The following is a 17,084-nucleotide window of genomic DNA, read 5'->3' as shown; positions in this document are numbered from 1 at the left end:
TTCCTCAACTGACAGATACAACAAATATCATTATTAAGTCAGGATAATCTTTTCACTTACCTTGAAGCAAGAAAAATTTCAACACTTTTTGTTATTTTGCTCTCTCAAATATGAAAATGATAGTCTTTTATGACACATTATATAATAAAAACTAAGGCCTCAGTCCCTGATTAAAGATAGACTCAGGCACAGCTCAAAAAAAGTGGAATAATCTACTCAAATAAAACAACCTGATCTTCAGAGACTTTTAAATCACCCAAGAAAGAACAAAAACAATTAAGAGTGAATACAAGAGCGATTTGTAAATATCGCGTGAACTGGATAAAACTTGGTAAAGAGGCAATTCAAAAAACACCACATTTTCTAAGCCTCTTTTAGAACACATGATGATATAAACCCCATTCTTATACTTTTTCACAACTTCACATTAGATTTCAGACACCACATGTTCTAAAGGGGACACAACAATGTGAATTCCCATGATTGCAGGCCATGGAGACAATATGTCCTGACCAGGGTGCATTACAGCAGTTATTCTAGGACATGTGGGACTAGTAAAGAGTATAAAACATTCACCACATGGATCCTACCACAACTGTTCAAATAAACTACATTTTCCTTCTTGCATTATGGAAATATCCAGATTTAGTTCAGCAGTAAAACATGAAGAAGAGCCAAGTAACCCAATTCAACCATAAGACAAAGAAACTACAGTGACAACGGGGCCTCGTTCTACAGTACTTAGAGTGTTTTCTCCATTTTGCTGCCTCTTACTATTATAAATACTGATTTGTATTTCCCTGATGATGAGTGATGTTGAGGATCCTTTCTTATGTCTGTTAGCCATCTGGTTGTCTTCTTCGGAAAAATGTCTATTAATGTCTTCTACCCATTTTTTAATTGGATTATTTGGTTTTTTGGTATTGAATTTTATTAGTTCTTCATATATTTTGGATACTAACTGAAACAGACTCTTACCTATGGAGAATTGGTGATTACCAGAGGGGAGGTGGGGGGGGGGCGGAAATAGGTGATGGTGATTAAGGAGGGCACTTGTGATGAGCACCAGGTGTTGTATGGAAATGTTGAATCATTATATTGTACACCTAAAACTAATATAACACTGTATGTTAACTGGAACTAAAATAAAAGCCTAAAAAATAAAAATAAAAAAAAGTTAAAATAGACCTTAAAGATTCTCCAATTAACTACTTCCTAAGGCAGGACTCCTTTATTTAGAATTACACCAAATATGTGTGCACTGTATTCTGTCACAAAACAGGTTGGGAGCCCCACTGCAGATGCAGGGAAGAGCCCCTGGTCTGGGCTACATACACCTTAAGGACTCTTGTATTCTATGTTTGCACATGGCAATACTCCGTTCTGAGGAGGGCCTGTGAAGGTAATAAAAGGATCTTGGCACCTGGGTGGCTCAGTCGGTTAAGCGTCTGCCTTCGGCTCAGGTCATGATCCCAGGGTCCTGGGATCGAGTCCCGCATCCGACTCCTTGCTCAGCGGGGAGCCTGCTTCTCCCTCTCCCTCTGCTGCTCCCCCCTGCTTGTGCTCTCTCTCTGATAAATAAATAAATAAAATCTTTTTTAAAAAAAGGTCTGTTACTATATTCAATTATTTTTGTAATCTAATTGTGCATTTCACCTGTGAAAAATATGGTGGGACCGGAAAAGGCAGGTTTCTTTGGTTTATCAAATTCTGATCAGAACTTCGGATTGACAGCTACACGTCACTGATTAAAAGCATAAGGAAGTTTTTTAAAAAAATAAATAACTGTAGTAAATGCAGTTTAGAATAAAAACATAAAACATGAAGCAGGGCATATGTTACACAAATCATCCTTACTGCTGGAAAGGCTGGGACCAGCTCGGTAGGGTCAGCTTATCCACCTGAAGAGAAACATGGTAATGGAAGTAGGGAAAACCCTCCTGACAAGGCTACTGCTGTCCACAAAAGCTGACTAATGAGAAAGGCTGTGGAATCAACTTTCTGGCGAGGCTTCTTAAGGACAGACACCCACCTTTCTAAAATTGTGAAAGTCCTTAGAAGCAGTGGTTCAGACGAACTCATAGATTCTCAATGTGAAAAAAAAAGTTCATTTAATTTTCCAGAACATTCCAATAGCCAGAATTAGAGAACATTATGTACCTTTCATTCTTCTTTTTGAAGGCAAATCAGGGCTGACCTGCTACTCTGATCTGAAATCTGGTGTTTATCTATGGCCTCCCCTTCTTCAGAAAAAAAAAATTATGAATGCTAAAGAGCTTACAAAAATATCTCAGGGGCACAGTTTTTCTAATACAGAATAATAGAACCTGTTCTATGACTGTGAATGAGAAAATGTTTAACAAAAGGCTACAGTCCCATTTTCCATTTGTGCATGTGGCCTGTGACACTGAGGTCACCAGAAGAGTGAGAAGTCATCTAAAGAGGATCAGGCCAGATGATAGTGCAAACATCAATGGAGCCCTCTGCAGAACCACATCACAACACCGCCCGTTCCCCTCCGAGGATGTTTTTATAGATTGTGCCCAAATCTGGCTTTTCCATCACTGAGCCAAATCCAGCAACCAAGCCCAGAATAGAAACTGTATGACAACTGACACGCTTTTTATTTCAAAATAACCAACAAGACTATGAAGAATGGTATCACAGAAAAAACTGAAATTCTATTGGCCACTCATGTTCTAAAATATTATATTCTGGCATATTGCAGAGACTTGGTAAAAAAATACGCATAATTTCTTCTTCCTGTCTGAATAACTTTCATGATGCTGTTGGAAAGTAATGGCCAGTGAAGCACCATAAGATGGAAACTGTAAGCAAAATATGGAAGAATTGGAACATGAAATGAGAAATGGGCTTTTATTTATTTATACTCCACCATGTTTACGTGATCCTCACTGAAGAACCTCAGCTCAGAGTTTATTATGACTAATACTAGAGCAAGAAGCCGAAAAACACCCTGATGGTCAGAGGCCATGATCAGTAGTGAGCTTCTCCCTCAGACCACCAGAACTCCCGTCACAAGACAGACCGAGCAATGAGTCCTAGAATGAATGGTAAGGCAGAGGCTGTACAAAGCATCTAAATCACAGGCTTTCCTTCCGCCACACCAATATGCTGTGAACAGTATAAACAGAAAGCCAAAGCCAAATTCTGGCCAACAGTCAGGATCTGGGAGGAACAGGGTTGCTTTCTAAGAGCACAAGAGACACCTCTGAGCTGAGAAATTAGTGGCAATTCTATACAATAGGCCGAACACAGATGTGAGTGAATGCACATACTTTCTTTGGTTTTCCTCTCTTCCACCGAAAGTTTCACCCATATGACTAATGACACAAATAACTCCCACCACACCCACCTTCCTACCACTATGTTGTTCAAAAAGGTAGGCTCAGAGCAAAATGCAAAGAAACACACCATATTCTTTCAGACAACCTGAAGCACTGGCTAACTCATTACCTAACAGTACCGGTCATAGCTCTGAAACTCTGATGCAATGGTCTATGCTACAGCTATGTGTCATCCTTTGCACCAGCACCTGAGCTGAAGACACAATGGGGTGTAAGTATCTCCAAGCCAGAATATTTTCAAGCCTATTAAATCACCTCCCAGTGAATGTACACTTCACAGGCTCAGGAATTTTCATCTGTGTATTCACGGATGTATTCTCAGGACCTAGAAGTGCCTGGCACAAAACACTATGTAATCAGTTGTTCAGTGAATGGTCATTACCATGAATAGTCACGTCTAAAAAGAATGTATTGCAAAGCTGTCATAAAAATGCTAAGGGCGCCTGGGTGGCTGTCGGTTGGGTGTCTGCCTTCAGCTCGGGTCATGATCCCAGGGTCCTGGGATCGAGCCCCGCATCGGGCTCCCTGCTCAGTGGGGAGCCTGCTTCTCCCTCTCCCACTCCCCCTGCTTGTGTTCCTGCTCTCGTTGTGTCTCTGTCAAATAAATAAATAAAATCTTAAAAAAAAAAAACATAAATCTAAGAAGACTGAGCTCTATTTACTTGAATTACATGTAACCCACAAAAAAAAGAAAATCCAGTTAGATTGACAAAATATCTCATCCTGAAATATCTTCAAAGAGTGGATTCCTAAGCAAAACTAACATATATTTAAACCTATAGCCATGCCACACGAGACTGTAAAACACTATTAAACCATAAATACCACTGGCGGCTAGATGTGTTTAGACAGAAAATGAAAAAAAGATTAAATGTTTTTAAAAACCTGCAAAGAAACTCATGTTACAAGTAGCATAAAAGGTTTAAAATATCCGCTGGACAAATAACTACTCTCGTTTGCATTCCGACCCTCCTTCTACTCTATTTCTCCTAGCACACTATCACATTAAATGGAATTCATTCACTGATTCATTTGTTTATAGGTTTGTTTTCTTCATAACTATACACTTTTGAGAGAGGCAACTGGACTTATGCATCCTTTTATCTCCATACTTTTATCTCAATACCTGATAAAAATAAATTTCTATCAACCAATTATTAATAGGAAGATATAGTTGAACATTAACATAAAACAATGTATAACGTCAGTTAACCAATCAAAGAAATTGAAATGTGGTTTCATAAATTCAAAAGACTTCCGTGATAATCCAAGCAATAATGCTTTCTGAAAAGAAAATCGAACTGTGATTAATTGCAAAAAGAAAAAAACTACACCTCTTTCTCAGAATTACTCAGTGGGAACATTATTTCTGCTTTATAATGAAAAGCCCATTGTATGGATCCAAAGATTGGGAAATAAAGAGAAAAAATGTCTACACTCTCGTAGTGTAAGATTTTTATAATAAAATGCTTTTAGAGATCAGCCATAAGTTAGGTAAGTTACAGAGGTGTTCTGGACAACTGGGAAGTAACAATATACTGGCCACTAAAGAAAGTCTAGGTCAATGAACACTCATGAGCTCTTGTCATGAAATGTCATGTGCTTCATTATGTAATCTCAGCTCCCGGTGAGCATGTTATGACTATAGCCAAAGTAAAGGAAAACAGGAGTGTCTCTAAATCAATCATGGGCCGTGAAGCCAGACTCAATGACAGATGCAATTTTTCTTGGCACCACTTGGGCATAACTAATTGATGACAATCGTATGTCCACACTGGCACATTTCCACGGGGGATGTGTGTGAATATGTCACCACATCTGGATGCTAGGCATGCTGGGTCCTAAGGCACAAAGATCTACTAAAACGAGAGGCCCAGCAGCTGTGCTCAATGAACACCGTGGGAGCTCCACAGGGTGATGAAAGGACTAAATTACTGCAAACTGTAAATACAGATTTATTTCATTAAAATACGAGGTAACCCTGCAGCCATCTCTTGTGCAAACAGACATTTGTCTCCTAAAAAAAAAAAAAAAAAAGGTAGCATCTATGGATACCCGTATTCCTAACTCTGTTGAGAAAATATGCATTTCTCCGAGGAAAAGACGACGATGCACATGAGACAAAATCAACAGTTTCTATGACTCCCTTTAAATAAAAAAATCCCTATTCAATAACTAGCAAGGACAAATAGGATAATCTACTGTCACTGTGTTAGCAATAGTTCTAGAATCCTCCATTTAATTCAAACATGAAATCTGCATAACTTGTTACATAGCCATGTTGAAAATTCAACAGATCACAGTAAAAAAAAAAAACTATTAATATATAATTTCATCTTAATATGAAATTGATCAATATAAGTGGTTAACGCTTCCTAACTCACAAATAGAGAAATTAGACTGAACAATTTTACTCTGATCCTACATAATAAATTATTAATAAGTTTATTATTAAAGAACTATTTGAGGGCGCCTGGGTGGCTCAGTTGGTTAAGCGACTGCCTTCAGCTCAGGTCATGATCCTGGAGTCCCGGGATCGAGTCCCACATCAGGCTCCCTGCTCGGCGGGAAGTCTGCTTCTCCCTCTGACCCTCCCCCCTCATGCTCTCTCTCTCAAATAAATAAATAAAATCTTTAAAAAAAAAAAAAAAAGAACTATTTGAACAAACTATGACAATTATGTGAAATGACAGAACGCTCTCTCACATCAAGTCTGACATCCTGTTCACAAAATTACTTCAATAAAGCACAAATTATAACTGAGATACTATTTATATATGTTTAATTAAATATCTCCCATAAATCTTAAGTAATTATTTTTCCCCCACAGGGTGACAGAAGTCATCCTAAAACAGCAATTTATCTTATGTCCTCACGGATCAAAATCAAATTTTAATCAGGTCAGAAACTGAGATTTAATTTGTTTCATCCCTTTTCTTTCCAGATCATTTTTTCCATCCCTCTTATTCTTTTCCCCTCACATCCTGCTTCCATCAAGCTACCCTACAGTCATGATGCTCCCCAACTTTGCATCCACCTCACTCTGGACCGATTTTCCAAGATGTCTGGTTAACATAGGCTGGTCAATGGGTATTAGAGAGGGATGTCAGATTAATCACTCCCTTCCCAAAAGATAACTAAGACAGGAAAGCCATCTTTCTCTACTTCATTAAGATTGCCACTCATATCCTAAACATTTGTGGTGATAGAAGGCATTACTAATACATTGACTTCTTACATGTGGACTGAATAAAGAAAACAACTTCTTTTTAGGAAAATCATAAAAGATTCTTTGACACATCCTTTCCTTATGTAGGTCTGCAAATGCTTTAAGTGGCAAGCGCCTGATTAAAAGGGCAGCCCTGTACAATACCAGATAAGAAAACGGGCAATGGTGACCAAAAATGAGACTCATATGTGAAAATCAAAAAACAAAGTCAGGGCAGCACCTGGGTGGCTGTTGGTTAAGCATCTGCCTTCAGCTCAGGTCATGATCTCAGGGTCCTGGGATTGAGTCCCATATCCAGCTCCCTGCTCAGTGGGGAGCCTGCTTCTCCCTCTCCCCCTCCCCCTGCTTATGCACTCTCTCTTTCTCATGCGCTTGCTCTCTCTTAAATAAGTAAATAAAATCTTTTTTAAAAAGTCAGTGATTTTTCTCATCTTCTATCTTCAATTTTCTAAGACTATACTAAACATGGAAACATCTACATCACAGAAAAGCTGGTCCTACCACAAAATAGTATTTTGACTCTGTATATGAAAAACACTAACTACAGACCACAAGAAGGCAGAGTGGGGAAGGAGTGAGAGAGGGAAGGAAGGAAGAGAGAAAATGCAGCTGATACTAAAATGTTAGATCCACTTGGGGCACCTGGATGGTGCAGTCAGTTAAGCACCAGACTCTTGGTTTTCGCTCAGGTTGTGATCTCAGGGCCCTGATCTCAGGGTCGTGAGATTGAGTCCCGCGTCAGGCTCTGCACTCGGCGGGAGTCTGCTTGAGATTCTCTCTCCCTCTCCTTCTGCCCCTCCTACTCGTGCTCTCTCTCTCTCTCTCTCTCAAATAAGTAAATCTTTAAAATAAAAAAATAAAATGTCAGATCCACTTATTTCATCATGTAAGTCTCTTCACCACTATTAATAGCTGGGACATTCAGGATTCTGCACCCCATCTTGCAAAGACACTATGACTAGTTCTGGGCAAATGGTTGAGCTTATTATCTTATCATTTGTCCCAGAAAAAGTGTAAGATAGACATGTAAAAGGAATTTTCATTAATAGACATTAACAGTTTTTTCAACACACATTAACATTCTGGTGAACAAACGAATTATATTTACTAATAGAGTTAGCTTGTCTCTCTGACTTATGGTACCATGTCAAAGAAGCTGCGAGAGAACCAGCTTCTCTAGCAAAGAGGCAGCAGGTATCTACTCCCAGGGACAACTCCAGACAGTCCCTTCACGGACTCCAGGACAGGGATCCAAAGGTGCACAGGACCGATGCAAAGTACTGCAAGGGTCTGTCACCCACTGACCCCATCTTTACATCCCTCAAACCCTTTATCCAAGGTCATGGGGAATAATCTGGAAATGCAGAGTTCTCAAATTCTCCATTTGCTCAAGATCCTCCAAGAACAGAGTCTAGTGCCCAAATGCCAAGTGGCAGGCACAGCTACTACCCTGATTCTTATTCCAGAAAGTGTATAGTGTTAGGAAAAGAACATTTGCACCAGTCTTGGTGAATATGAGAGAATATGAGAGCGAACCCAGTCGGACATTAACCAGCCCACAGGATCACCACCGGGTCTCACTCAGTCTTCAAAGACCTCTCATTTGAGATACTTTTCTTCAGTCAGTGTGAACACCAAAAACCAAAAAGGGACAACTCAATGTGGTTCTAATGATTTATTTGACCTCCTTCCCCAAATCCAACCAGAAACAGAACTTCTGTTTTTCCGCATTAGTAAAAATCCTGGAATTCAGTATAATAGTTTCCCTTTCTAAAATGAGCCTGTATTTAGGTTCTGTGGTATTAGAGACAGCAAAACGAGGTAGCCAGACTAAGGCCAGAATAGGGTTTTTAAAACTCAGTTTCTTTACCTGTGATTACATATGTACAACTCCACTGTAAGTAAGAAAATCATCCAGATGCAAGTCATCGCTTTTCCTTTTCTCTCTCCCTCACACACACACACACACACACACACACACACACACACACACACACACCTCACAAGATTCGTGCTACACGCACTGACCTGACTTTCTTGCCCTGTTCCGAGAGCATCTTCACCAAGTCGGCGATGGGGTACTGCGCTTTGGCTGCACAGAGACCATAGCCTGCAAAGAACATGAAGCACACAGAAGAGGGTGATTTTTATTTGGAAATCTTATGAATAATAATTTCTCCCTTGATCAAGACATATTTTTATGCCAAGGAAGGCAATCCGCTAACAGGATGAGACATGAAAGCAAACTTCTGGCCTTTTTAAAGTATTAGCCTAAATCTCAGATTCAAAATCTAATGGTCCCTCCTCAATCTTGTGCCTTGTCTGATACTGCTGGGCACTCCGTCCCCACACACCACACCGCACACACACTTGTGTATGCACACACTTCGTGTGTGGGTGCGCCTGTGGCTCACGTAAATGGCTTCAAACCATCTTCATACTTAGTTTTGAGAAGACTGCAGTTCCCTGGTTCCCCTCCTCACTTTGTTACTATTCTTCCTTGACATCCTTGAATAGATCTCCTTCTGTTTCCCTTAAACAATGAAACTCCCCAGGGCCTTGGCTTTGCCCCTCACACTCTCCTTGGAAAGTCTTGGCCTGTCCCATGGCTTCATCAGTTGGAGTCTTGGCCTGTCCCATGGCTTCAAGAACCATCTGATGACTCCCAATCTGTGTCCAGCCTCAGCCTGTCCTTTAGCTCCAGGATGGCATGTCCATTGTCCCATCTCCACCTCAAACTTAATGTCTCCTAAAAAGAACTTAAAAATTTCCCCCTCTGCCAAAAAAACCCAACAGTGCTCCCTATTTCTGATGTTATTACAGGTGTGACCACAAACTGCTGTCTTCTTCCTTCTTCTTTAACCCCTACATTCTGTCCGCTCCCCCTGTGCAATCAGTCTCACCTGTCCCCGCTCTTCTACCCCCCAGTTTTCCAAATACCAAGTGTCTGCTCAAGCTGTTCCCTCTGCCTTCCCCACGCCCAACACCATCTATCCTCAAGGCCCAAAACAAACCCTCACATCCTAACAATGCTTCTTAGGTTCCTCATGATTAAAAAGAAAGTGTGTCTACACAGTCTAATCTAGCCCTTATCATAACCCACCGTGCACTATTTATTGATCTGACTTCTTCCCTGGATGGAAAATGTCTAAAAAAAAAAGAGTGTGCCCTTTACGTCTTTCCACCTCTACACTCCAATTGTGTTTCTCACCAGGTAACACTAACGCCACCTTGGCTGGGACCATTCATGATGCAGGAATGTCCCAGGTAATACAACATATTTAGTGTGTCTGCTCTCACACACTAGTGGACAGTAGCAGCCCCATCTGTGAGACAAAAACCCAAATCCACAAGTTTCAAATGCCTCTAGAAAATGATACTGCCCCAATTGAGAAGGCTTGCACCTGAACATTCAATTCTGCTAGTGTTTGGTATTTATATCTTAGCATATAACCAACCAGCAAACCACCCACATGTCAAATCAATAGATTTCCTTTATAGAAAACTCTTATAATAGCGTAATAGAGTTAAAATCTTAATCTGAACCCAAAGTGTTACCTGTAATACCACAGCATTCTGTGGTACGATTAAAGAAAAATGGAGCTAACCCTCAAAAAATTAGGGAATTGAGGCTGGGAGATTAAATGACTTGGTCAATGTCAGGTCAATTGTTAGAGGCAAAATTAAGAACAAAAGTGAAGTGTTATCACTCCCAGACCAAGTTCTTTCTATTAGGCCATGTTACCTCATCTTATTCGAAACCACATGATTATCAATGATTTTTTAAATATTTACTTTTGAAAAGAAAGAGATTAACATTTACTAGCATTCACTGAGTCTAGATACTTTCATATACTATATCTAATTTAATATTGACAATAATTCCAAAAACTATCAATGAGGAACAAATAACCAAAACTCAAAGATGACTAAAACATTATGTACAGAATCACAGAAAGACATGGCTAGAACCTACCACATCGATTTGTAAAATCTCTATGTGATCCCCAAAATATTAACCCTAAGCTGAGGATTCTCAACATTTTTTAGTTGGTAATCATAGGGTTGCTTCTATGTTTCCATTGCATTTTCAAAAATGGATAAGTTCCAATTCAATTTTTTTCCTATTATAAGAAACTGTATCAACATAATCAATTCCAATAGCAATTACAGGTTGTTTGCTTCTTTTTTTTTTTTTTTTACCTGGAGTAATAATAATGCTATTAGCTTCTCGAATCATGTCAATTGCATTGTCAAGGTTGATTTCTGTATGTGTGCCAGAAATTTCCATGGGTTTTCCGCCAGCTGTTGAAGTAGTACCATAGCCTCCGAGAATCACATTAGCCAGGGAGCGATTCATTGCCTGGAGAGCAAAATTATTAGCTGTGAGAGTTTAATCCACATAACTTTTTGAAAGTGGTATGAACCCTGTGTAATATGATATTCATAATCATTTTAAGAGGTTTATTTGATCATCTAAAAAAATCACATAGATCACATCTATAAAGTCAACTGTACACAGATATATTTTCAGTAAAAGTTAATTTTAAAAAAGAATTTAATGGAAAATTACCAATAATATTAAGAAATTAATGAAAAATTCAGATCCAGTTATTACTGTCCGTGTACTGATTAAGCAACTTCTACCTCCATATTCACATGTATTTCACCAGAGTAAAAGAGAATGGTATCTATGAGAATGGTATCTATGAGAAATTTTCCAAGGTGACTACAGATGTCTCAGGTGAATCCTGCTACCAGCTGTAAGCTGTCAAGAGGCTAAAAGAAGGAAAGGAAAGTGCGATCCACGGCATTTAGAAGTCTGCTGCCCTCTGTCGTCAAGAAAAAAAGAAATGTGGGAGTTGATAAGGTCTTATTTTCCAAATCAACTACATACAGCTCCAGGAAGCTGTAACAGAAGTGACTAGATTCATCATTAGGCTCCTAAAATATTTACTTCCAAAAAGGCAGATGAGTAAGTTCATACACTGTTTCATTAAAACTTACATCTGCCCTTTTAACTGGAAAAATAATCTCAGAAAAGAAATCAGAGGAAGGCATGCTCATTTACAATCATCCAACAATGTGCCACACAAATGCGACAACTGAAACATGACAATGGCAGGTGTGTTTCTAAAACAGTTCATCTGTAGACCTTGGGAACTGGGGTGGTAAAAGACAAGACAAGAAGCTAGATGGCTTGGGTAACCAAATGCCTTTTAAGAATTCAAATCACTGTAAATGAAGAAAGCAGTCATTTTACATGATCATAAACTGGATTTCTCACTTCAGAAAAAAATCCAAAAAATTATTAAACCCTATTTTAAGGGCTATAATAATCATTGATCCATTGTTTATTCCATGTAAAAGCTATATAAGTGTTAATCTATCACTTTTTAAAAAAAAGACAATACTTTATTATTAAAGAACAAAAAGCACCTGAAGATTTTCAGTGACAAGTAACACACTGGGAGAAAAAAAAAATCATGACCATCCATCCAAAGACAGCCCAGCCTGCTACCATCTTAGTGGAGGCAGGTACCTACACTGCTCAAGTGGGACAGAGGTAGAGGCAGGGAGGAAAAAGCAGCAGAGAAGATAAACAAAGAGCCATTAAAGGCAGCATATCAATAACATAAACATGATGAATCAAAATGTTGTCAGAATTTTTTAAGTTGTCCTTTTGACCGAAGCTCATCTCTCAGACACAGCATTCACACTTTACAGAGCCCAAACCCCAGTAAACTGGTCTAAGATTATTACATACAAAATAAATACCCTCAGAATACCTTTACATATTTATGAAGAGATAAGAGGGTCAGAAAAATCAATAATGCTTTTAATTAGGTATATAATCCCAACCTGACATGAAGATGTAAATTCTTAACCCAACCTCCTGTACTTAAATCCAAGTTCTACTGAAAATCCAAATAGCCATACCTGAGACTTCCAAACATTCAATATTTGTGGATTTTGACAAATTCTTTCTAGTTTTGAATTAGAAGATTCTGAAATTAAATTACCAGAAATATGTTCTACCAAATGTTTGCCTTAAAAACTGGTTCAAAGGACTATTTCAGACATTGATGTATTTCTGTCATAGATAATAACTTCTTTTAAAAAAGTCAAACCCACAAAGCAGCTCCATCACCTGCATCACACAGTCCTGCAGAGGGACAGATGACAGAGGGACATGATGTAGAGGGACAGATATACAAGAATATGACCACTTTATTCTAACTTGGCTTAAAAGGAACCATTCTATACAAAAAATACAGATTCGAAGGGACACATACCACCTCCGGTGTTTATGGCAACAACATCTACAATAGCCAAACTATGGAGATAGCCGAAATGTCCATCGACTGATGAATGGATAAAGAAGATGTGGTATGTGTATACAATGGAATATTACTCAGCCATCAAAAAGAATGAAATCTTGCTGTTTGCAACAACATGGATGGATCTAGAGGGCATAATGCTAAGTAAAATAAGTCAGAGAAAGACAAATACCATATGATTTCACTCATGTGGAATTTAAGAAACAAACAGATGAACATAGAAGGAGGAGGAAAAGAAAAAAAGGAGAGAGGGAAATAAGCCATAAAAGACTCTTAAAAATAGAGAACAAACTGAGGGTTGATGGAGGGAGGTGGGCAGGGGATGGGCTAGGTGGGTGATGGGTATTAAAGAGGGCACCTGTGATGAGCACTGGGTGTTGTAAAGAAGTGATGACTCACTGAATTCTACTCCTGAAACCAATATTGCACTGTATGTTAACTAGGATTTAAGTAAAAGCTTTTAAATAAATAAATAAATAAGGAACCATTCTTCTCTCCCTATAAAACTGAATGGAGGAGAAGAAAAGAATTTCTGAGGACATTTAATTAATGTTTACCCACTATTCTAATGGCATCTTCAGGAGAAAAAAAGGGAACCACACAGTAGTTTAACAATCAAAGTCAACTTGTTGAACACATAGCCACAATTATATCACCATTAAGCCGATTCCATGTGGTCTCTTAAAAACTAAATTATTTTTCATCTCTGAATTTACCATTGCAACATCATATTTTCAACAAATGTTTAGGGTTTAGGACTTTGTTCTGTTCTTTTTTTTTTTTTGCTTGTTTAAGTGATTAATGAGACTATCCTGTGACCACTGATCCACAGATTGAGGAGTTCCCAGCTTCCAAGACAAAGTATTCACAACACTGTCCAAGACTGTTCCTTTTAAGTTATTAAGCCCTATAATGAAAATTGCATGCTACATTAAAGAGACCCTTAATTCACATAATTCCAAGCAAACTCTAAGAAAAAAATCTGAAAACAAAGGAAAGGCCATAAAATAGACAAAACCAAAGCAATAATAACATATACTCTATTTACTATCATCTCTCATTTCAATGCTTTGTGGGTGCTGAGTAATTGACTGCAAAGCAAAAAAAAAAAAAATTATTATTGGTTTGGCTTTGATCCACTTCATTCTGTTCTATTTTCATTTGGAAACAAGTAACAAAGTGCAAAAATCAGAAAATTCGGTTTGAAAATGCTGTCCCATTTTTGCAAGCCCTCTATTTCCCAGGCAATTTGGACACTATCTCAAGTAAATGGACTGTAAAATCATGAAGAGGTTAATGTCTATATGACACCTGACATAAAGCAAATTATTCATTTGAGGGGGCTGTCTGGACACTACCGACATTTTTCAGTTTAATCTTGGATATTATATAACCACAAGCATGCGGCTCAGAAGACACCCAAAAGAATTCTTTGTCAGAACAAAAGTGCAATTTTAGGGATTACTGATTAGCCACTCGGGGAGCATTCCATTCCCTCTCACATAATAAAACCACTCTGTTCTGGTTTGGACTTGCATGTTTCCTCAATAAATAATAAAATATTGAAGCTAAACATACTAGCATTATTAACAGATACTGATATATGGCAGGACATCTGTTACCATGACCTATCCAGAGAAGATTCCAAGATATGAAATGAGCAAGCAAATATTCATCTAATGTTCATTTAATAATTATTATACTCATATGAGTGTGCCAGGGGCTCGGTTAGCCTCCCTAAACATAAAGGCCAATAATCAATGGCGTCTTCAAATACCTTCCTTGTAAAATGAGAATATTTTCTACCTCCAGAATTAGCCTGGAGATTAAATAAGCTATATTTGTAAAGCACCCAGTGTTAATGCCTACAGTATGTTAATGCCTACTACTATGCCCAATTACATGTGGCTATTTCATTTTTATTATTAATATGAACCACTCTGAGCTGCTAAAACACCAGCCATGAAGAAACAATTTCTTGTAATAAAGAAGCACAAGCCAAGAATCAGTGAAGATTACTGGGAAAAGTCAAAATCAGGGCAATTTAGAAGGAAAGAAAATTTCTATCTTCAAAATTAAAAAATACAGCAGGCTGGTTTTTGCTGTTGCCTTGTTTGTTTTGTAATAAGACGAAGGGAGGGAGAGCGTGCAGGAAAACAAGTGCCCCACACATCGCTGGTGAGAGCTCAGCCTGGAGAGTCCTTTGTGGAAATCAATTCATCGATATCGACAGCCAACACAAAGCCCTTACTCCATTCCCAAGGAAATAATCAAAATGCGCAAGGAGGTACACTGAAGGAAAAAAAAAAACTAATTATTAGTGAGATAATTAAACAATTCAGAATATATTCGAACATATGCTTATGAAAAAAGACTGGAATTAGAATATTAAATTTTAGGAGTTAAGTGGTAATGGCATTACAAATGATTTATCTTCTTCTACTTTCTTCCAAATTTCCCACATTAAACATCTTTTATTTTTGTAATTGCATAGTATTTTTTAAAAAATTAAAGCTTCAGCTGTCTTTGAATCCAAATTAATACAAGTTGCTATTTTAAACAGAGCATCCATCTGATCCAGTGTGACACGTATAGTCAGGGACAGCTACAAGAACACTTTATTATAGAGCGCAGGAATAAAAAATAGCTATGCTATGTTGCCAATAAATGACATGCCTAAGGCAGTGGAAATAGAAGGAAAAAAACAAAAATATAGAAAGCAGATCAAGAAATATGAAAGGAAAGAATAAGAGAAAGATGATATAGGTACAGAAGTACACACAGAAAAAAGTATTTTCAACAAGTGCCTCTTACTACCTTATTCTAGTTACTGTCAAAGAACTGCTACTGTAAGTGTCTGTAGTTACTAGAACCAATAATAATAAAAGAAACTCGATGAAGAGGAAGGGGGGAGGAAATAAAAAAGACACAGACAAATTTGGGATATACTATTGATACATTTAAAAACCTAAGTAAAACCATTTAAGAAAAAAACAGTAAAGGCAAGAAGGCACCTGTAATGATACTCCAAGAACTAGACACAGGTCCTCACCTTTCCCCATATCAGCAGGCCACTGGCTTTGTTAAAATTCAAATCCTCCCATTTAATTTTAAAATCAGAATTTTGACCAACCACAAGTTTAAGTAATAATGAAAATCTGCTGCCCCCTGCTGATCATTTAAATTCACCAAATGAAGCAAAGTCAAACTAAGAGTTAAAAGTTCATTTTTAGAAGCTAAGTGAAATAAGTCAGTCAGAAAAAAGACAATACCATACAATTCCATTCATATGTGGAATTTAAGTAACAAAACAAACGAAGGAAAAAAGAGACACAAACCAAGAAACAGGTATAGAGAACAAACTGATGGTTACCAGAGGGGAGGTGGGTGGGGGGATGGGTGAAATAGGTGATGGGGATTAAGAATACACTTATGACTTACCATGATGAGCACTCAGTAATGTATATAATCGTTGAATCGCTATATTATACACCCAAACTAATATAACACTGTATGTTAACTACACTAGAATTAAAACAAAAAACTTTTTTACAAAGTTCATTTTTAGAGAAAACTATTTCTAATACAACTGAATAAATTTTTCCTTCTTTATAAACATTTGTTTTTTAGAACCCCAAAGCCTGAAACTTTTCAAACAGGAGACCCAAACCACCTCCTTTCCAAATTCCCTGAATGACTGGGGAGATTTAATTTTAAAACCTCTTCCTCAGGGCTATCAAATCCTTTGTTCTACAAAATGGCCAAAGAAAACTGATTTATTATAAAAAGATAACTTCAGCACTCAATTTACAAAGAGATTTTCAATTAAAACATATGAGGAATTCTGAGTTATAAATAAGGGGCTTTTTAAATATTGTAATAAAAGAAGGGAGGTGGCAGAAGTACCCTTTCTCTGCCTGAAGGATTAATCACTGTAGAGTCATGTTCTGAGGTCACTCCATTGCACACTCGCCCTTCCACAGCCATTCAGAACTACCACTGAGAAAACAGTATCTATCATTTGAAAAACTTTCCTAGTCAAACCTTTAATTATTTGCAGTATATCTTCTTGCCTTCTTGTAGAAACAAAAAGGAAGCTAGGAAGTATTTGTTTTCTTGATTTTTTTCTTTCTTTCTTTCTTTATT

General features: G+C 37.9%; 1 protein-coding gene across 5 annotated transcripts in view; it reads right to left on the bottom strand.

Moving 5' to 3' along the window:
- Positions 1-17,084, bottom strand: part of NNT (nicotinamide nucleotide transhydrogenase) — a 90,533-nt gene that overhangs the window by 13,129 nt on the left and 60,320 nt on the right. For all 5 annotated transcript variants that reach the window (XM_036067193.2, XM_036067192.2, XM_036067190.2 and 2 more), the window contains 2 exons: positions 10,801-10,960; positions 8,626-8,707 (listed from right to left, as the gene is read on the bottom strand). In XM_036067193.2, coding sequence (XP_035923086.2) covers positions 8,626-8,707; positions 10,801-10,960 — 242 coding nt within the window. The remainder of the gene's footprint in view (positions 1-8,625; positions 8,708-10,800; positions 10,961-17,084) is intronic.

This window comes from Halichoerus grypus, chromosome 2 (assembly GCF_964656455.1).
Source record: "Halichoerus grypus chromosome 2, mHalGry1.hap1.1, whole genome shotgun sequence".
Classification (NCBI taxonomy): Eukaryota; Metazoa; Chordata; class Mammalia; order Carnivora; family Phocidae; genus Halichoerus; species Halichoerus grypus.
Note: the sequence above shows the minus strand (reverse complement) of the source record. Positions and strands in the feature narration are given on the sequence as shown.